We start from the raw sequence: 20,914 nt of genomic DNA on the forward strand, positions 1-20,914 counted from the left end.
ACCCTAGAACCATCCTGCCCTGCCAGGCCAGCAAGAAGCATCTCTGCCCCCATGGGACAGCTTAAAGTTTTCCCTCCATCCTTCCTCCCCTGCCCCAAGGGACAAAAAGCACGGATTCTGCCGTGTAACAGAGCTCCTGGCTCTCTTCCAGTCACCTCGGAGTCTCCAGGGGCCATGCTACGATGCCCAGCAGAGCACAGATGGGGTGCTAGAAGGGTCAGTGGTGCGGAAGGCAAGAGATGCCACAGCACCAAGAAACTGGAGTACTGAACAGGGCCAGGAGTGAATTTCATTGACTGCAAAAAAGCCAACTCCACAGCCACCCAGTAAGAGAACTCAAATGAGGCAAGGGAATAAAAGTGGGTATCGCCCAACACCCTGTTCCAGCAGTGACAGAAAAGACAGTAACAGTCTGCAGGTCTCTTTGCACAACACCCGTCTGCCCTTGTCCCCTTAGTGCTACCCTCTGCTCCAAAGACCCCATTCCCTTTGCTCACCCCTGAGAGACACATTTGACTGTGCACCCCATCCCTCCCCCCAGACAAAACCAATGAAAGATAAAATTATTTACACTTTTAGCCATTTAAAAACCCAATAAAATAAGATTGCATATGTCCTACTGGGGATGTGGGTATTAGCAGCAGCTACAGCTAGCTCGGTACTCAGCGTGCAAAACAAAAGACAAACAGAAGACAGACCGAAATACTGCACCATTACTAGGAAGCGTTCGCTGGGGTTGGTGTTTCAATTGTGGCATAAGGCTTCTAGAAGCCAGCTCCTCCCCAGCTGCAGGGCCTCCTGCTCAGCCAGTGAAGGCAAGCTCTAGAAGGATGGAAAGGATTCATACACAGCACATTAACACTGATGCATTTCCATCCCAGTCAACACAAACATCTAAAAACCCACTGCACGTTCACTGTGTGAGTTTTTCCTTCTTTCCAGTGATGATAGAGGAAAAGGGGGAGCACAGGTAAGACCTAAGACATAGATGCTGCTGTCATCACTGCCTCCTCCTCATCTCCTTGCTTTGGCAGCTCAGCAAGCATGGGAGAGGAAGGAGATGGAGCAGACTCTTGTGCCTCCTGCTCCTCACCAAAACCCAGCTCTACATCCATTTGCTCCAACTCCCCCTGATCCAGTAGCTCAAAGTCATCTGCTTCCTCCTCGTCCTCCGGAGAAGCTTCTGTCTCTGTCTCCACCACTTCGCTCTCTGACAGATGTGCTTGGAAGCTCAGTTTCTCTTCAGGCTCCGTGGGGAGGAACTCGGAGAGGGGAGGTCCCTCACTGGCCTCTGAGGAGCGCAGGAGGGCAGAGAGGGTGTTCTGCACCGCTGTGGTGATAGCAGTGGTGACGATCTCCTCGCTCAGCGTGTTAATGCAGATGCCCAGGCCTGGGGCAGGGACAGTCTTTGGCTCTGCGTTGCCTCCTGCCACTTGCCCACTCCCATTGAAGTGCGTATTTACAAAATGGAGAGGAGACGTGAGGCGAAGGATTGAGAGGTCAGAGTCTGTGGCCTCTTTATCTGCTGAGTGCAGCTCACAGGCAGCATGGGCAAGCTCAGGACCCAGAGGCACATCAAATGCGTCTTCATCACTCTGTGGTCCCAGGTCTCTGGAATGATATTCTTCCACGGATGGAAACTCTGCCAGGTCCTTGGAAAATGACTCCTCTGGCTCACTGTGCAGGCTCTGCTGATCCAGGTCTGAAAGGCACCAGCATTAAGGTACAGGTTCCCTCGCCCTGACCTTCCACCCACCTTCCCCCAGCTGACACACCACAGCTGACTTTCAGGTACCTTCCCCATCTTTGGAGCACAGCAGGAAGAGGGCTACAGTTCCCTTCTGCCAGTGGCATGATTTACACAGAATATTTCTTTTGTGATCCTGTTCTATGTGTTCTGTGCTCACAGAGCACTTCCAGCTCATGCCCTCTGCATTTAGAGCTCCCCATTAAAATTCCCAAGGTCAGGGAAATTGTGCTTACATCACTTGCCTGCTCCTTCCCAGACACCCAAGTGACCACTGAGTGGTTACTTCCATGTTCCTCACCACCAACCAGTCCTTCTCTGAGCTAGTAAGTCTGGCCTGCTTCACCCACCATCATATATGGGTACGTGACTATCCTATTCAATTATTTCTGTGGGACGTTGTGGGTGCCCTTGCTCCCTTGCTGGAGTCACAAGACGGCATTGCTTTGTGGAGCAGTAATTAGAGGCTGATGTCCACTCAGGACCAGCTTATGATCAGCCATGAAGTCAGGGCATGCTGCACTGCTTTTCCTTCCTCCTTTCAAAGCACTTCCCATGCAAATAGCTAGGTTCTCTCCCTGTCTTCCCATTTGTAAGACCCATTGTTCTGGGCCAAAACACTGAGGATAAGGGGGCAGCAAGGCGTCCCATCATGTACCTTCAGAAACGTCCGTCAGTTGTGGGGTGGTAGCCCTTGAAACAGAAAAGCCCCCACTCTCCAGGATAGAAGCCTCCTCATCAGAGAGCTCAGAATCTGTGATTGACAGTGCTAGGGCAGTTTTCTTCACATCCACCTGCATGGGATGAAGGCAGAGAGACAAATTCCTGTGTGTCAAAGTACCCGTGCTGCCTATGGGCACCTCCACACCTTCCAGGTAGAAGTCCTTGCTGAAGGGACAGTATGCGGGCAAAGTGCTCCCTACACTGGAGGGAAGGGCAGTCTCAGCTCTCTGGCTTTCCTGCAATAAACCACTGCCCGAAGGTTTGCCTGCTCTCAGTGAAGAACACAAAAGAGGCAGCACAAGACGGGATGAGACTGTAGGAGTCTAAGAAGGCTTTGATCCTTCTTCCTCTCATGGGATTACCAAGGAGAACACCCCTTTCCTCTTGCATTCACAGAGAGCACAACAAAGCCTTCTACAAATAGCAGTGGTTTAAATATCCACATTCCTTTGGAAACAAGCTTCCCACCTCACAGCTCAGCTACATGCCCAGAGCTGCTGCTTGGCTTGTTTCTGTGGTCAAAAATATAGAAAGGTCACACGCAATCTGAAAGCAGAGAACTGTGCAAGAGTCACCAGAGCTGTTCAAACTCCCTTTTCCGGTTTTGAGGAGCCCCTGCACATTACAGCAGAGGAGTTCATTTCTTCAGGAGACACTCACATTCTCTGAGCATGAAGCATAACCATCAAAGTAACTCTGAGGTCAGCAGAAGGCTGGGGCATGGCTGGCCCTGCCCTGCTATGGCGTCACCAGCTCTGTGGCAATACCCAGATGAGAGACGATGGCCTCCATCAAACACATTCACTTCTCCCCTTAGAATTCTGCAAAGAAGTGATTTATTGCTCTGCTGTGTGTTATCACTGTTGCTGTAACCAGACTACCCCCTGGCTCTCAAGCTGCTACAGACCAGAGAGGAGGGACTGTCTTTTGCTAAACTCTTTGTGCTCTTACCACTGGGGAGAAGCCTGACAACTCTGCTTCGCTCTCACTCTCCGTCTCTGCTGTTGGCTCATCACCTGCTGCAGGCTCACTCTTCCCTTGTCTCTCTGTGAGAAAGAGAAGAAAGGCTTTACATGACACTGAAGGAATTTTCTGCCTTACTTTCTTACATTACTTTCCCCTACTTCCCCTGTGAATGTGCACAGGGTTCCTGGAGAGAAGCATAATCTGTCGCTCTCGTGTACTGTTCTCAGGATCACCCGGGAGAGCACAGTTGCTCTCTGCATAACCCTTACGTTTCCAGCTCTCTTCCCCTGCTCCTCTGCAGCCTATCACCACACAGTTTTGGCAGACACGGTCTCCTATTGTCCTTTTGCTACTGCTCCACCCTAGGAATGCAGCATCAAAAAAAAGCTAAAAGGTGGTTCCTTACTCTTCTTCTCATGCTTGTGGTGCAGTGTCTCTGCCTTCATACTGTAGTCCAGTTTCATCAGGACAGGCTCCAAACGTGTATACATCCTCTGGATCAGCTCATGGTAGACCACCAGAGGCCAGAGCAGAATGCTGAGCACTGTGGATGTGGAATGCAGGGAGTGTGAGAGACAGATCAAGCATAACCCAACTCTTCCTGTGGTGCCACTGAGAAAGTCTTCACGGGAAACACATCTCAAAGGCATGTGCTTTCTCATCTGACTGCCTAAAAATCCTCATCCATGGCTCTTCTTACTCATTGCAGAGCTGTTTGATTAACCAGGTGTTACTGCCAGATCTTAGCATATAGATTTATGTTAAGATGAAGCATAAGCCCTTCTCTTCAGCCACCGCACCCTAGACCCAACATGCAACAGAAGCCCTGAAATGAGCTTAAATGAGAATTAAAACTAATTATTACCAAAACTTTATACAGGTAGGTGCATAGAGCTCATGTGTTGATGCACTCATAGCAGAGCACTAGAACAGAGTTATTAGGGACTCGTGATGCAGTGAAAAAGGTCTGTTTACCCAACATGCAGCTTTGTTAACAACACTCTCAATATGGATTTGCCCACGTTAGGAACTGAGAGACTGTAACTTCCTACTTTCCTGGAGCCTCGGCCAGCATAGCCTCAGCAGTGGGGAACAGAGGGCACCAATGTTTTAGTCACGGCTCCCTCTCCTGCCTTTGCAGTCATACTGCAAGCATGCGCTTACAGAGACTTCCTGAAATACATTCCCTGTAAATTGATCCATCATCTAGCGCAGATCCGCTTGAGAAAACTACAAATCTGCTTTTACCAGCCTATCAACAGCACAGTTATGTCATGTCTCAGCTTAAGTCAGACAAGAGCACTGCTTATACTCACAAATGATGTAGGAGATCATTATGCCTGGAACATAGTGTCCAACTACAGCCAGAATCAGGCAGCCTGAACAGACACTCATGCAGAACTGAAGGAAGAGAGAGGAACAAACAGAATGACAAGAGGCAGAGATACATCTATGCAACCCATGCCAGAAACCCATTTAGCGCAACATGAGAGATGGTCCTAACCAAGTCAGTCAGCCAGCTCTGCACCAAGTACATTCAGGTGCTGACAGTCACAACTCAGACAGCTCGGCTGGGTTAAGCTGTAAGCATTAGAGGTTCAAGCGCAGGATGACCAAGGTAACCCAACACCCCAATAAAACAAATAAAAACTTTATCAGTTCTTTATAAAGTAAATTACATTCCTTGAGGATATGATGGGATATTGCAAAGTGCCACTTGTACATCTCTCTGTAGAGCTCAGCACTTCAGCAAAAAACTGTACTGTCCTGACAGAGACAGGAATCTTCTACAGAGTCACCAAACGCTGTACCACTGCTGTGCCATAAACCAGCTGGCAGAAGCATTAGCAGAGCCCATGCTCCCATCAGATTAGGACCTTTCTCCTCTCGAAAAGGTGAAGTATAATGGTGCAGCCCTGATTGCTTGTCTTACATTCTCCTGGGGACAGGGAGTTGGAGGGGGGGGAAAGTGAGACTAGACAATCTGCAAACCAGGGCATGGGTTCAGATATGGACTATATCCTGCAATTAAGAGTTTAATTCATAACAGAGACCGTCTACAAAAGCTAGGGTTTCTCTATGGGTTTTGCTCACAATTAATTAATTTTTTATGGGCATATTCAGACCTGGTCTTCTACTCCCTGTGGCTGGGACAGAAAATGAGTAATAAGCAGTGTTAGAAACCTACTCCTTTTGGCACACTGAACACCAGGAAGACTGACACAATCCTAGTGGTTGGTCTGTCCTACTTTTTATGATGCTAAGGCAGTTCCTGTCTACAAATCCTTTTCAAAGAACATACATCACAGCCATTAGGACATGTTTAATGACAAGTTTCCATGCACTCAGAAACAGCACTGCGTTTGGACTTTGCTAGCAACAATCTTGGCTAATGAAATAGGACCAGCTTAAGAATGGAACTCATGAAAGGGCCAGAGACTGTAGACTTCCCATTTTTTCTCCCCAGTCCCAATCTAAGAGCTTCCCTTTGCACACTAAGAAATGAAATCAAGTATACAGCAAGCCATTCATAGGAGGGGTTAAATTCAACTCCAGTTTACAAATACTGGAAGTCAATTACTCATTATTTAAACTTCCCATGGCACAGAATCTGCAAGGAATGAACAGCAAATATTGGACAGAGATAGCAATTGTAAAAATATTGAATTTACATTCTTCCATCTCTTAAGGCACTAGTAACGGAAATAAAAGCCCCTGCACAGAAGAGTAGGTATCTCCAGCTTACCTTGGCAGGATTTTGCCTCTTGTACTGTAGCAGTTCCTGCAGGTACAGCCTGAAGGTGACCCAGCTCTCTGCCAGACAGTGGCACAGCTCAGGGACACTGAGCAGGTGAGGTTGTGCCCCTGAAGTCACCCCCTCACTAGAGACAGACAAGAGCAAGAAGACAATCTTTGAACATGGTCTGTTTTCCTGGGGGAGAGGAACAGCTGCACCAGGAAGCAGAGTTCCCTACCAAAGGCTTGACAATACTGACTACATTTTCAACTGAACTACAGAAGATTCTTGATTTGGAGACAGTTTTTCCCTTCAACTAGGAAGAAAGTCAAGACACCTGAGCAAAGCAGCAGCAGATACCATGCCACAGAATCCCCATGCCACAAGCCCAAGATGCAAAGCAGTTTACTCAAAGCCACACAGACAGAAGCACTGGAGGTGGAACTCCTCTAGCACCAAGTCCAAGGTAGACAGAATGTGGTGCTCAGACCTATAACCACAGCCAAGGATGCAAGCCATGCCACTAGAGAGAGCATGTTCAGCCTGTGGAAGTCAGTCTCAGTGATCTCCTTTTCTCTGGAGGACTCTTAAAATAGTTCAGGACAGATCCAGGTAAGAAACCAAAGAGCTCCTAACATCAGAAATACTTGAGCTTTACTGCAACTGAAAGAATACTAGCTTTCCCCAGAGTCTCAAACTGCAGCTCCTGAGCTGATAAGCAGCTACCAATGCAGAAGTCACTAGCATGTTTCACACCAGGAGCCATGCAGTTTATTGACAACAGAAAAAAGGACAGGTGAGATCACCATACTAAATTAAGGCTTCCCCACTCTCCCCATGGAACACATCTGTGAGCTTACCTCTCTCCTCCTGGCTCCTCTGATGGCTGTGCTGTAGAGAGAACACAGCAGATTAGTCAGCCAAGTGAAAAATACAACCTGACATTTTTACCAGTTGAACAGAGCAGAGCTGGAGATGTATCATCCTTAGCTAGGGATGCACCCTAGGGACCTTCTTTGTACTCTCATGCAAGCAGGAATCACTGGCTTGGAGCCTGAGCTGCAAAGGCTTTAGTGAAGTGTTCCTAGAGACTTGGAGCAGCGGAGCACTGGTGTCTGGGCACCCTAGCACACCTTGCAACTCAACACACACACAGCAGGGCACTCATATCTGAGGTGTATCCTGGTGCTTACTTGGAGCTCTCTGCTCCAGGGATCATGCAGGTTTTGCTGGTGTCCCACATGTCTGTACAGTGCCATTCCCACAGTGGGTGCCAGCACTTGTCATTCAAAGGGGGCTGCCAGCACAGCTTTGAAGCTGGGCAAAGCTTCAGCTTCCATCTTGGAGCTAAACATGGCACCAGGAAGTCTGAGCTGCATTTCTCACTGAACAGCCCAGTCCTTGGCAGGATGCTATGTACAAATACCAGAGATGTCCCTGCTGTCTCCAACCTCTCTTTGTTAAGTAACAAATAGCAGTCTTGTGCATAATTTTCTAATTTTAGGGCTCTTTTATGCCCCCGACAGCCTTTTGTGCCAGGCAGATATAACTATACTCCTGAAGTCCATCACTCTGGATAAGGACATGGGAAAGGCTGTCCCATTTCTCTCTGCACTGAATCCAGTGATGATCAAACAGGGACTTAGCTCATGCAGTACTGAAGAGAGGAGTGTTGTTTCAATAGCAGAGGTCATGTATGATTATGCTCTGCTTTTAGATACACTGAGGAAATAAAATTTCTACGACAACTGAAATTCATGAGCCTGGTTGCTCACATATTTGGATACACATCATGGCAAGCTGACTAGAGTCTCAGGATGTACGGGGCTCAACCAAAGCTCTTTTATTAACACAGTCTTTGTAAGTCTCCTGTGTTTCACAATGCCCTGTTCATGCTGTGGTAGCTCATTGAGGTCTACCCTCCTGTACCAGTCCACCCACTGTCCTAGATCTGGCAGGGACTGATACATTTTTGATGCTGTCTGACAAGCAGCAAACTTGGTGCATGAAGTTATAACCCTCACCCTGTCCCCCACACTGCATGTCTACTATGTCAATAGAACTAAAATAAAGGAGGAGAGTTTAATCTTGGAGACCAGGCTTATAGTTAGAAATGGGCTAAAGAAACGCAACGTGTGGAAGAAGGGGTTTGAATCCTCCCTGGAGTCACCAGCCAGGAACAAAGCCCAAGAGTGGCAGTGACTCCCTCAGGGAAATGCACTGAAGATGTGAATAACCATCACTGCAATACCCAGCGAGACTTCAAACTCCACCCAGCCCAAGCCACAAAAGAGACCAACTGCTTGTAGCAGCCCTGCCACCTTCTCCCAAGACACAGGATGTTGGGCCAAGTCTGCCAGACTCCTCCTCCCGCTGCAGGCACTGCACCAGCCGGCTCAGTGCGCTGGAGCAGGAGGCCAACCACCCAGGGAGGAGGCGATTCTTTGAGAGCGTGACCCAGATTTCCAGTAATCAGGCCTGACAAGAGGAGTCAACTGCTCTCAGACTGGGCTGCCCATTTGCTCCTCTGCCCACGAGCATTTGGCATGGCGGCTAGGGCAGCTCACAGAGGGAGCTTGGGCTGCAGTGTGAATATTATGGATGCAGCTCCATCCTCACAGGGCAGCCGCTTCCCTCCTGCAACCACCATTGCTGTGTTTTGTTATTGTGCTCAGGAATCTAAAGCTGCTTAATCGCAGCACACAGAAATCCAGCTCTATCTCTAAGCCTCATCTATTACCTGCGCTAAATCACCAAATACATTACATCTGGCACTGGCCAGTCTTTGAGAGCCGGCTACACCAGTTGTACAGTGTAACAAATGAGGAGCTGGGATGCTTGCCACCTCTGCTGGACAGATGTGCCAGCAACACAGCAAGTGGGATAGCACAGGAACCCCACTCCTCTTCGACTGGCTGCAGTCATCCAAGCCATCCAAAATACACCAGCAGAGGGAGTGAAACAATTCTCAGTTGATCCTGAAGGTTTCAGAGACACTTTGGGGAGCAGAACATTTCTGCAGGCTGCAGGGTCTTCACGTGATTTCAGCTATATGGCAAAACACAAGCTGTTTTTAGGATCAACAGTATGTTGCTTCCTGTAGTAGAGCAGTCTGCCTACTGGCCATCTCAAAGCACTGGAATCTCAGACCAGTTGTAGGAACAGCCCAATCCCAAAAAACCTAGAGCATTTCCAACAGGAAATGGTCCCTTAGTTAAGGCATAACTCCAATCTGTGCTGAAATACCGTTAAGCACCAGTATAACTAAGTTGGCAAGCAGGACACCCAGAGCTGGCCTCAGATTATCAATAACTGGCTGAAATCTTTCTGTCAGCATTTCACACTGGACTGTGGATTAATACAAATCACTTGACACACAACAGATTCTTCTGAGAGATCAGACAGCCTGCAGGAGTTTAGGTTACATATTGGTACTGACAAAATATTCCTGATGGATTCCTTGGCTCTTATAGGTTTTCAATGCTTCTCTGAGAGACATTGTTCATCTGTGTGTAAACTTTAGCTAGAAGGCAGGGGCCCTTTTTTAAGGACTACTAGCATTCAATTGCAACACAACTCCTCCTAGAGCTCTTCCACACTGCACTCTCCTGCAGTGACCAAAACACAGCTGCCAAACAGTGATGCTACCAAAGCATCCCTACTTGATAATCATGTCAGGTGAAACTGGAGATGCACCCTAAGTCCTTAAATAGTATTTAAGTGGAACTCCATGTATATATTGAGAAAATACCCTGCATGGGAGCTGTAAATATTTGGACCTGTCTGAAAGGGCCTAGAAAAGTTGCACATCTTGATGCCGTTAGCATGACCCTAATCACAGTGTGGAATTGCAAAATACATGCCAAGGTTTTAGCATTCCTTCAGAAGTCATCTTATAAGCAGTCATCTGAGACATACACAACTGTCACAAGCTGAGGTTTGTGTATGCACGTGCTGACTCTTGAAGGTATGTTACTGACCCATCCCTCAGAACTCCAGAAAAAGCCAACAGGAAGCATTAAGGAAGTAAGCCAAAAAAGCACAGCTCTGCTTCAGCAGGAAGTGGGAGCCAAACAAGAACCCCTAAGTGTTCAGGAGTACCAATTCAATGGGAGGCCCCTCAGGAATGCAGAGCACCACTCCTTCCTCATGGAAGCAAAGGAAACACAGTCCAGTGGATCATGTCAAGATCAGGGCTGTGACCTAAACAGGCACATCAGAAAGGTGTCCCTGTTCTCTGCAGCAGAAAAGCAGGAAGGTATGAAATATGTGAAGACCACTGAGGAGAGGTGCAGTGGGATGTGCACTGACTTCTAGCAGACCTGATGGCATAGCATGAACCTAATCCCTGGTGTTGCTGTTTAGTTTGCTTTTCTTTTTCATTCTTCATGGCTCTGCATCATATAAATTGATTTCAGTATGAATTTCCTATTTCTTCTATGACAACACAACTTTTACAGGCCAAGTACTAGGTGGAATGATTCCACCCCCACCTGCCTCAATGTCACCATTCTGTACTGGACACCAGGCTTTTGCTTTTCTGGACACGTTTCAAGCGAGGTGGTTTGGGTTGGCTTTAAAGTATTCCCTTAAAAAAGCAATGTGAATAAGCAGGAAATTAAATTGGCCAGTCCAGTTTAACTGCCTGGTTACCTGAACCACACAAAGCAAACAGTTTCAAGACTACATCTATAACATACCTAATCTTATCAGGATTTCTCTGAAAGCACCCTTTAAGTCAGTACCCTTTTAGGTCAAATAAAGGGCACCTTACAAATACACATATAGAGAGGCTTTCATTCAGAAACTCTCCCTAGAGTAGAGAGGCAGGGATGGAGAGCCCTGAGCTGCCTTTGAACAGTAGCACTAGATGCAGTAGGCAGGTCTGGGTTCCGTCATTTAATAAACTCTAAAGAAGGAGGCACTCAAAGCAGACAGCAGTCAATCCATGTCTATCATCTTTATGAGGCTATTCCTCTTGCTGCTTTCGTGTCTAATGTTGGCACAGACCCTTCAATAGATGGGAAAGATAAGACAGGTGATCGCTGATTAGCTGGAGATCAGATGCTGTTCAGTACAGGTACAATACCCTAATTGTTGCTGCAGTCAGACCTCATCATCCACTCTGCTACCTGCCACAAAAAGTGGCTCTCATTTAACTTAACTAAAACCAATACTCTTCCATCCCCTCCTTTCCTTCCCTCAGCTCAGCTGGCCCTAAGTGCTCAGACTTGGAATGATCTTTTTGCCACATTTTCAGGAGAGAAAGGACACAGCAGAAACACATCATCCTGGTCACTAGCTTCCCTAGTAAGCTAGCTGGGCCCCTTCAGTAACTCTCAAAATTAGCCACTGCCAGAATTTCTCAGCACTGGGAGCAATTTTCCCAGCAATTAGGATACATCCTGATCCTCTGACACAAACAGGTAAGAGGCAGCACCAGTACCTGGACCACAGTTTAAGTAGGAGCGGGGCTTACATGGCTGCTGAGAGAGCCAAATGCATAGCCCAGCAGCTGGTAACACTAGAACTATGTCACTATCTACAGTGCTAATCTTCACATACCTGAGAAATCAAACAGGAACCTGGGTTTCCACTTCTCCAACAAAAGGATGCCAAGAAGGGACATGCTGAGGAGAAAGAGGGGTCTCAGGGAGGTGGAGGAAAACAACCTAGAAATGAAACAGAAATTGTTAGACGGGGAAAAGACAGCAAATTATGGCTCTTGATGAGCAAATAGATGTAGCTCAAAGCATAAATACCCAGGTGCTATGGGCCACTGTAGCAAGCATTGTACTCTACAGACACCTACCTACACCACAACACGTTCTCAAATGGTGCTTTTGCCCACCACCAGACAGCTGACTCCCGGCCATCTCCCAGTGCTTTCCTCCCCTGCTTCTGAGCTCCTCCCTCAGTTGCAAAACAAAGCTAATGCTCACTTGTACAAGTCTCTCCAAAGCCTCAGGGTGGAGGTTCTAGATAACAAAGACAAACTGCTGTAGCAGAAAACTGTTTGAGACTCAGTGTGTTTGCAGAAAACCTACATCCCATTTGTCACGGCAAAGTCCAGCCTTACATGCAGGTAATTCAGCTTGCCATTCTAGATGCCCCTTCTCTTATCACAAAGCTCTCCCTGTTTCACCAGAGCCTAGCTAGCACTTAAATGGTTTCATTGCTCACTTGACTTTATCATAAAACCTTTCATACCCCACATCCACACACTGGCACAAGCCACTTGCCAGCTCACACAATACTACTCACACACAGCTGTGCAATGCCACTCAAAGAGTTTATCTCCCCACTCCACAGATATTTGACAGCAAATGTGCCAGGGTGCCACCTATGCCAGCAGTGGCTATCTGCATTCATCCCTTTCTCTAGCTCAGGGGAGCTGCTTCCAAGTCACTCCAGAAAAAAAATACCAAGGAAATACATTCACCTCTTTAATGAACATTCCTTTCAAGAAAGGAGGAGCAGTTTTGCTTTTTTACCCTCCTCTTCAGTGATTATTTCCCAGTAACTAATGACAAATACACCGACGACTGGAGTCAGAGAATCTCACAGTGCAGAGCAGGGAGGGGTTCCAACCAAGTCACAGGTAAAGAACTGGAAGTGAAATGTGGCTCACTGGGCAGCACAGAACAAAAGCTGCACTTTCCATGGGCTCACAGGACTTTTAACGAGCTAAACAACATTTGTACTCCTTCCCATTGAACAGCAATTCTGTAGCTTAACACATCATCTCTGGAAGAATCTCCTATTCTGTCTCATTTATGTATTGCAGTTAAAAGATGCTGGCTGAATCCTCCATAGGACCCTAAATGATTTTTCCTCCTCTGTGGTATTTAAATCTCTCTCTGCTGTCCCATATTCTAGGCACTCTTTGCTCTCCTCGACCTTTTCATGCATACTCCCTGGGCTGTCATTGTCTACCACCCCTGTCATCTCCCCTACCACCTACACCTCTCTCCTCCTTCTCACTTCATAGCTCTGCTCTCACACTTCTCAGCTGGTAGAGTGGTCCAAAAGTTTATGTATCTGGCTACCACGTACACTTCTGATAATCATACGGATGAGGGAAGAGAACATAAGCTGCCTCATCAGAGAGACTTCAAAGACCTTGGTCACTTACTTTTCCCTCCTCTGACTCCACAATCTACCCCTTCCTATTTTATCTGCAATTTAAGTCTTTCCCAGGCCACTTCCGACCTTTCCTACTGGGAAGACCACTGGCTGAGAGCATTTTCATCAGTAAAACTGACTCACTGTTTCTACAAACAAACAAGATGTTTTTCATTCCCATCCACAGCTGGGCTCTGCCACTCACACTCCCATCTCTTCATGCTGCTGCCCTGCCGGAGAGGCAGGGAAGGGAAAACGGAAAAGGGGGAATGCTGTCGCGCCAAAACCGAGTGAAAAATCAGCACCTTCCGGGAAAGATTACCAAGCAGAAGGGCTTAAATAAAATGCCCCAGGGCAGCTGCCGATGCAGGAGGCCGTGGAGCTCTCTGACCGCAGTCACCGAGTGAAACGAACTGATAAAAACACGGATGCAAAAATTAAGCAGAAGCGTGCCTGGGCGAGGCTCCAGTTGGGCCCATCTGCATTTTATTATCGCGGGACAAGGCAAATCCTCCTGGCACTTTCTCCCCTCAGGGAGGGGCCTGTTTATGCCTGTCAGAGGAAAACAGCGCGGCTACTCCCGGCTGTGCATATCCCACGGCGGTGCGGCTGCGGGAACACACACCGCCGGCACCCCGGGACATCGCCGCGGGCCCCAAAGCCGTCGCACGCTGCGGGCACGGGTACGAGCCGGACGGGCGGCACCGACGGCCCCCGGTCCCCCTTCCCGCCCCAGCTCACCAGAGGGCCCCGCCGAGCGCGGCCGCGGTGACCAGGCTGTGCAGCGGCCTCTCCCACACCAGCAGCCGCTGCGCCGTCGCCAGCGCCGCCTCCCAGCCCCGCAGCCGCTGCCGCAGCGCCGCCGCCAGACGCGCCGCTGCTGCCGCCGCCGCCTCTTCCTCCTCCTCCTCGGCCGCCGCCGCCGCCGCCGCCTCCTCGGCGCGGCCGCTCGCCATGGCTGCGGGGGGGGGAGAGGGCGGAGGTGCCGCTGTCACCGGCCCGGGCGGGCGGCACCGCCTGAGGGACCGGCGGCCGCTGCCGCCGCGCGCGTGCGCCCGGGGAGGGACAGGGGGGAGAACCGGGTGACACCGGCCGCGCGTGCGCCCGGCGGCGGGAGGGGCGGGGAGCGGCCGCGCCCCCGCGCCGGAACAGGAAGGGCGGAAGGGCGGGCGGTGGCGGTCAGCCTGGCAGCGGCTTTGAGGGCTCCGCTCCCGACACTGCGCCGGGCCTCGGCCTCGGAGCGGACCGGCACCGCGTCCTCAGAGCCGGCCCCGTATCGCCGAAGGGGATCGGTCAGCCCCCGCCCTGTGAGCGGGCAAGATGGAGCTGGACGAGCTGCTGCTGGACGAGGAGGGCGCCTTCTCCCTCAGTGGGTTCCAGGAGTTCACGGTGAGTATCCGCGGCCCAGCCTGCTCTTAGTAGCCCCTCGGGGTGATTCCCCCGCTCCCGGGGAGCCCCATGTGGCCGCACGCCCCGGCCCGGTGTAGGCCTGAGCTGGGTTGGGGTGGAAAGCACCGTATGAGGAATGCACTGGGCCTTCCTCACGTTTCTCTGTCTGCCTTCAGTTCTTGCCCAGGCACCAGCAGCTGAGCGAGAGAGTCCGGAAGCGACTCTATTATGGCTGGGACAAAGACTGCAGCCTGGATAATCTCTCCAGCCCCGTGGCAGGTGAGTTGCTGATTGTCCCTAGATGGGAATGCTGAGTCAAGGGGGTTGGAAGTAGCCCAAGGGGCCGAAACCAGTAAGTCACCTGCTTTTTCCTCAGCGCCAAATCCCACCCCTGACCAGCCTTTCCCACTTAGTGCAACACAGCAGGGCAGGATGCCAGAGCCTCATGGTTTCTGTTCTCTGTTTTGTTGCCATGTCTGGGCCGTTGCTGCATTTTTGACATCTCACTGGTGTATAAAGTCCTTTAGATTGCTTGTGAATTCCTTGGCAGGGCAGGTTGTGAATTTGTGCTTGATGAAAGCTGTCTTAGATAATTGCTTCTGCTCTGCAAAACACTCAGGGGTTTGTTCAACTTCTAGTTGTGAGCACCATGGTGAAAAGTTCTTGCTGTATTTGTCTGGATTGCATTTTTCTTCCTGTCCATTCAGCAGTGTTTTGGGGAGCAGAAGGACATGGCTGGGTTAATACTGAGGAGCTGGTGCAGGTGATGGTGGAGAGGAGTGGAAAAGGGCAAGCAGTGGTTTGATAGAGGGCTTTCACTTTGTGGTTGTCTTAGCATTTCCATTAGCTGCTTGCTAGGGAAGTGGTATGAAGTTGCCAGGAGGCTGTGTACGATGTCCCTCAATAAGAAGGACGCTGAGTGTGTGGTGCTGGGGCAGACCCAGGCAGAGCAGCCAGATGCCTGAGCACTGCTGGACGTAATGAGTTCCAACACAAGCTCAAGGCAGAGGTTGCACCAGGATGCAAGGTGGTTCCATGCATGAAAGTTCAAAGGGTACAGTCATGCAGTAAAGCTGTTGGGGGCTGTTAACTCTAAGGATTGCCTTGTGCTCAGGAAATGCCATGACTCTGGTAGCTGGGGGAGGAGTGGTGCATGTCCATGGGCTGGTCTGCTTTTCTTCACCAGCCTTCCTTCACCAGCTGCTTTCAAAAAATGGGGTCCAGGACTATAATATCTGTCTTGGTACAGCTGTGTCATTGCTACATGGCAAGTTTATGGCACTGTTCTCAAAACAAGATAGAGGCTTGTTGGGAGAGTGGAGTAGCAGGATAAGGTCTTTGGCATTGGGAGTTGGTTGCAGAAGGCAGTAGGGGGCTGGCTGAGGAGAGAAGTTGAAATGTGAATTTGTTCCTTTGGAAACAGAAGAACAGTAACCACACTTAGTGTGCTGTGAGATGGGGAAACTGATCAGCTGCTCTCCATTCCCTCTGGGGCAGGACACTGTTGTGAATTGGATTTGTGGGTTGAAGAATTTGGTTTCATATCAAGACATAGCCTGTAGGGATCACTTGGGATGTTGGTGCTGCCTCTGTGCTGGCACAATGGTGGCCAGGAAAGGCAGGGAGAGCAGCAGCAGTAGTGGGAGAAGCTGGGAGTAGCCAATGGGTTGCTGGAAGTCTGTCTGCCTGGCTGTACATCATGGTGTGGCCTGGATGGTGTAGGGAAGTTCCTCAGAGCAGTGTTTTCCTGGGCTTGGTGGCTGCTCTTTAGGCAAATCACTCGTGTTAGTGCAGCCATTCTCCTAGTTGCTGGAGAGATGTAGAAAGGATGATGCTTCCCTTGGTAGCTGGAAATGCAAGGCTGCTGGGATTGACTCTGCTCTCAACTCTGTCAGCCAAGGGCTCAGAAACAAAATGGAGTTGAAATTTCCTGTCTAAAGCACTTCTTGCCTAGCATCAGACTGTAGTGCTGCTTGGGATGCTTCCACGTGGTCCTATAGTATAGGTAAGTGAGCTGGGAGCTGCTGGAGTCAGTGTGTCAGTGTCTGGCCTTTTCAGTGCTGGAATGCTGAGGCATGTCCTTGAGTGCAGGGAAAGTCGGGGGAGGGGGAGGGGGGGCTGAGCTGCAGTTATACTGTATCCCTGCTTTGATAGCTGTCAGTGGTTTCAGGCTCCTGCTCACATGGGTACCTTGTACTTCATCTCATTGGTGCTGGGGCTGTGGTGTAGGGGAAGCTGGATCAGTGCTGATGAGATCTGGAGGGGGAAGATGCTGCTGGTTGGAGGGGAGCAAAGCACCATGAAGATGTGGTGTGATGTAAGGTCCAAGAAGCAAGAAGGCCTCCAGAAGGGCTGTCTGAGGTCTTGCAGGGTGTGAGGGCAGGGTGTTTCTCTGCAGCTGACTGCTAGTGGTTCCCCATGACACAGACCTGCTGATCTGGCACTGCTGCAGGGCCTTGGTCACTCACATCCTCTTCCTGCTGTGATCTGCCTGCCCTGCATGTTTGTTCCTCACTTGTCCCTGACCTCTGATAAGGCTTCAGAGTTTAAATTGAACTTGAAGGGTTGAGCAAACACCAAGACCTGATGGGCTTGTATGGAGAAGGGGAAGGGTGGGCATGGACTGGGCCAGAGGGCACTAACTCTTTTGGTGCTTTCTCTCCTAGATATTGCTGTGGAGTTGCTGCAGAAAGTGGCTCCCAGTCCTATCCGCAGACTCCAGAAGAAATATGTGTCTCACGTATCTCGGTAAGAAGCAAAACCTGTCCCTTCATGTCCAGTGTCAAAACTTGGAGCTCTGGTCTTACCTGTGACTCACTTCTGTCCCCTGGGCCAGCCCCTGGCTTTGTGCCTAGGCCTGATTAGTGTCAAAGAGAAGCTGGAGGCACAGACAGCAGGCACAGTGACTTCCTGATGCAGTTGAGTTTATCCTGCTTTCTGGGGTGCATATGCGCTCTTACTAGAGGGAGTCTGTACTGGCTAGATCTGCAGCTCCCTGAGCAACCAGATTTGAACCTGGAGTCTCTTCTTGGCAGCTGAGCCCTCACAGCATGCCTTGCTGCAGGCAGGGTTGCTCTGTTTGGAGCTGATTGTGCCTAGGAACAGAAACAAGTGTTTTCTGCTCTCCACCCTGCATCCCCTGTGTCTTCTGTAGCTGCAGCTCAGGATAGGTGGCACAGAGCTGGCAAGGCTGTGACCTGTCTAGTGATTTGCTAAACCTTCCTACTGTCTCCATGGAGAGGGAGCAGCCAATTTGTGCCCTGGTGCCTAGGATGTTTGTAGCATTGATTCTTGTCCTGTCCTACAGGGAAGCTTGCATCTCACCCTGCTCCATGATGTTGGCACTGGTTTACATTGAGAGACTTCGGCACCGGAACCCTGAATACCTCCAGCAGATCTCATCTTCAGACCTCTTCCTGATCTCCATGGTGGGTGGTGGGCAGGGGGGTAACTGTGCTGGAGGGAAGCCTTTAGGAGTGCACTGGAGACTGAGATCCTGTCCTTTGTGCTGCCTTTAGATGGTGGCGAGTAAGTACCTCTATGATGAGGGTGAGGAAGAGGAGGTGTTCAACGACGAGTGGGGAGCAGCAGGGAAGGTGGATGTCCAGACCATGAACACACTGGAGATGAACTTCCTGAGTGCTATTGTAAGTGAAACTCACTGCTGCCAACTGTTTCACAGAGCAGGGGAAAAGAGACATTGAGGGGAGTCTGGATTTCTGTTTTTCCCCCACATGATCCCTTGATGGGATAAAGATGTGTCTGGGTGCTGGGTGACCTGCCCTGACTGCACTGACCTTTAACTGCTGTCCCGGCAGGACTGGAGTCTGTACACAGATCCTCGGGAGCTGTTTGAAGTGCTGAGCTGGCTGGAAGGACGGTAGGTGTCTAGGGTGGGGGTGATCTTTTTATCTGTGTTGCAGCCTGGCTCTGCCCCTGCTTGGAGATAGCCCTGCTGCAGTGGAACACCTGTGAGCCTTAGCTAGGCTCTGCAGATCCCTTTTACAGAGCTTAAGCAGGGTCTTCTCCTAGCCCACCTGGGCTGAAGCTGCTTTGATGGGGAAGGTGCACTATTCTCTTTTTTTTTTTTTTTTTTTTGTATTTCTTGCAGTGTGGCTGAAAAACAGGGCATGTGGCGTGGCTGGTTCACCTACACAGATCTTTGTGTTCTCATGGAGCAGTCCATGTGGCAGCATGTGCTGAGCCAGTTCTACCAGCAAGTGGTGAAGGTAAGGGCATAGGAGAGCAGTTAATTGCAAGAACATGGTGCCCAGCAGGCTGTGGATTTGGAGCAGGATCCTCTCTTCCACTGAGAGCAGCACCTTGGTTTATTCCCCATTGAAAAGGGAAGCTGTCAGAAGATGCAGATTTGCAGCTGCACTGCCTGAGGACTGCAGCCTGGTGCTGGATAGTGTGCCCTGTGCTGGACCGCAGCTGCACAAGTCATGGTTCAAGGACATGGTGGTGGCATGGAGGCAACTGGCTACTGGCTAGGGTTTTAAACAGGAACTGTTGGATTTTAGCTGGGACATTTTGGCTTGTGATATTTAGGCCCAGCTTTGGGCAGGCTGTGCGCTGCCCACCATTAGCAGTGTGGCTGCCTGCTCTCGGCACCCAGCCCTGGAGCTGGTGATGCCTTTCCCTATCACGGCTGCTGGGTTGATTGTGGCCATGCTGCATCATGGCTGGCAGGGGGTACTGCTGCTGGGGGTGTCTGGGCTAACATTTGGCTTCTCCTTAGCTGGCCTGCCTCCTGGGTGTGGTGTACCTGACGGGCTTCGCAGCCATCTTCGCCTCCATCACTGTAGTGCACCGGTCTGTGTGCATGAGGAGTGTCAGCGCCGCAGGCCCCCGCCCTGCGCTGTTCCCCGAGGAGGGGAGGTGCCAGCTGGATGCCCAACCAGCCCCAGCCCCTGGCCAAGCCCAGCCCGAGCTGCCCAATGTGTCCTCAGCCAGCTGCACCTGTTGCCTGGGAGAGAATGAGACGACCAAGGAGCCACGTCATGGAGGTGTCACAGCGACTGCACTCTACCTGTGGGGTAGTGTGATGACAGCTCTGTCCTACCCAAAGGCACCTGATCTAGCCCAACACAGGAGCCTCCCACAAGGTCCTTTCCGGAAAGTGCCCACTGCCTGTGAGAGATCCAACCGTACCGCCCCCACTGCAGCCCCCAGCCAGCCTGGCCCCTTCGGACTCACCGTGCTCCCGGCTCCTCCAGTGCTCCACTGCCGTGCTTGCTCGGCCACTGCGGGCCCCACATGGGATGCAGCCCCCAACCGTGAGGACTGGCTGGACCCTCTGGGGCTGAAGCAGTGCTTCTTGCATTCTGCTATGGATCTCAGTAGAATCAAGAGCTTCATTTTTCCCAGTTAGGAGTATAGGACAGCAGCCCCTTTCCCCTTCCCTTCTAGTGTGGCACAACTCACTTCCTTGCACTTCTGGGACCCCTGATCCCTGGCACTGCAGGGGGCTGAAGGCCTCTGCATTACTTTCAAACCAGCACTTGTGTCCCCTCACCTAGGGCAGGGATGTTCTTCACTTAGGGGCTGCTGAGACAGGTTGAAATAGGGCTGGCTTGCTGGGGTGGGAACTTAATAGCTGGAGGGTAAATATGGATTGCCTTTGGGCTGGGGTGCTTGTACAAACGGGGTATTGTACCCCTTCCTGTAGTGAGTGGTGTTGGACAGAGGTGGCATATGGCATGTTGGAGGCTGGGACTGTGTGTGCAGGGTAGAGGGGCTAAGGCAGTGACCCCAGTGAGAAGGTGGGGTGCCTGGGATAGGGGAGAGGAGGTTGAAGGAGGTGAGAATGAGCTGGCTGGTCATAGCAATATTTACATTTGGGGGATGATAGGCCACTTCTTGGAACTTGCAAGAATGACACCAAGCAGGTACCCTGATGTGGCTATGCCCTGCTGGGCTTGGTGGGGATGAGGTGTGGCTAGAGCTGAACCTCCTTATCCTGCTTGTGTTGGGTGTTTTGAATCTGGGGTGCTCTGTGACCCCATCCCAAACCCCAGCTGTCTGTATCAGTGAGAAAACAGTGCCTGACTGCTCCTCAGAGCGGGAAGAAGGCACCTTGTCTTGCTGACCAGCCCAGCTCATCATGCCCCTTCTTTTTACTGTGGATTTTACACCTGTTTTTCACTCTTTTGTAGATGCAAATCTCTTCCAATAAAAGTAGTTCTTCTTGTGTGCCTGCCTTGTCCTGCTGAGCTGCTCCATAC

At 50.5% G+C, this 20,914-nt stretch overlaps 2 protein-coding genes across 3 annotated transcripts; one reads left to right on the forward strand and one right to left on the reverse strand.

Moving 5' to 3' along the window:
* Window positions 1-354: 354 nt before the first annotated feature.
* RETREG2 (reticulophagy regulator family member 2) lies at window positions 355-14,351 on the reverse strand. Of its 2 annotated transcripts, none has more exons than XM_015635025.2 (9): window positions 14,040-14,351; window positions 11,739-11,845; window positions 7,034-7,064; window positions 6,183-6,318; window positions 4,753-4,837; window positions 3,843-3,980; window positions 3,422-3,516; window positions 2,406-2,544; window positions 355-1,702 (listed from the first exon to the last, which is right to left on the reverse strand). In XM_015635025.2, exons 1-9 carry the CDS (start codon window positions 14,252-14,254, stop codon window positions 978-980), a joined length of 1,671 nt encoding a protein of 556 aa, XP_015490511.1. In that variant the 5' UTR covers window positions 14,255-14,351; the 3' UTR covers window positions 355-977. The 2 variants fall into 2 exon arrangements, with proteins under 2 accessions (XP_015490511.1, XP_033371942.1); XM_033516051.1 differs by having other exon boundaries at window positions 978-1,702; window positions 2,406-2,541.
* Window positions 14,352-14,462: 111 nt separating this feature from the next.
* On the forward strand, window positions 14,463-20,882 carry CNPPD1 (cyclin Pas1/PHO80 domain containing 1). The gene is made up of 8 exons (XM_015635027.3): window positions 14,463-14,687; window positions 14,864-14,966; window positions 17,354-17,435; window positions 17,995-18,115; window positions 18,206-18,334; window positions 18,506-18,567; window positions 18,799-18,916; window positions 19,429-20,882. Exons 1-8 carry the CDS (start codon window positions 14,619-14,621, stop codon window positions 20,059-20,061), a joined length of 1,317 nt encoding a protein of 438 aa, XP_015490513.1. The 5' UTR covers window positions 14,463-14,618; the 3' UTR covers window positions 20,062-20,882.
* The last annotated feature ends 32 nt before the right edge of the window (window positions 20,883-20,914 follow it).

Source organism: Parus major, chromosome 7 (assembly GCF_001522545.3).
Source record: "Parus major isolate Abel chromosome 7, Parus_major1.1, whole genome shotgun sequence".
In the NCBI taxonomy this organism is placed as follows: domain Eukaryota; kingdom Metazoa; phylum Chordata; class Aves; order Passeriformes; family Paridae; genus Parus; species Parus major.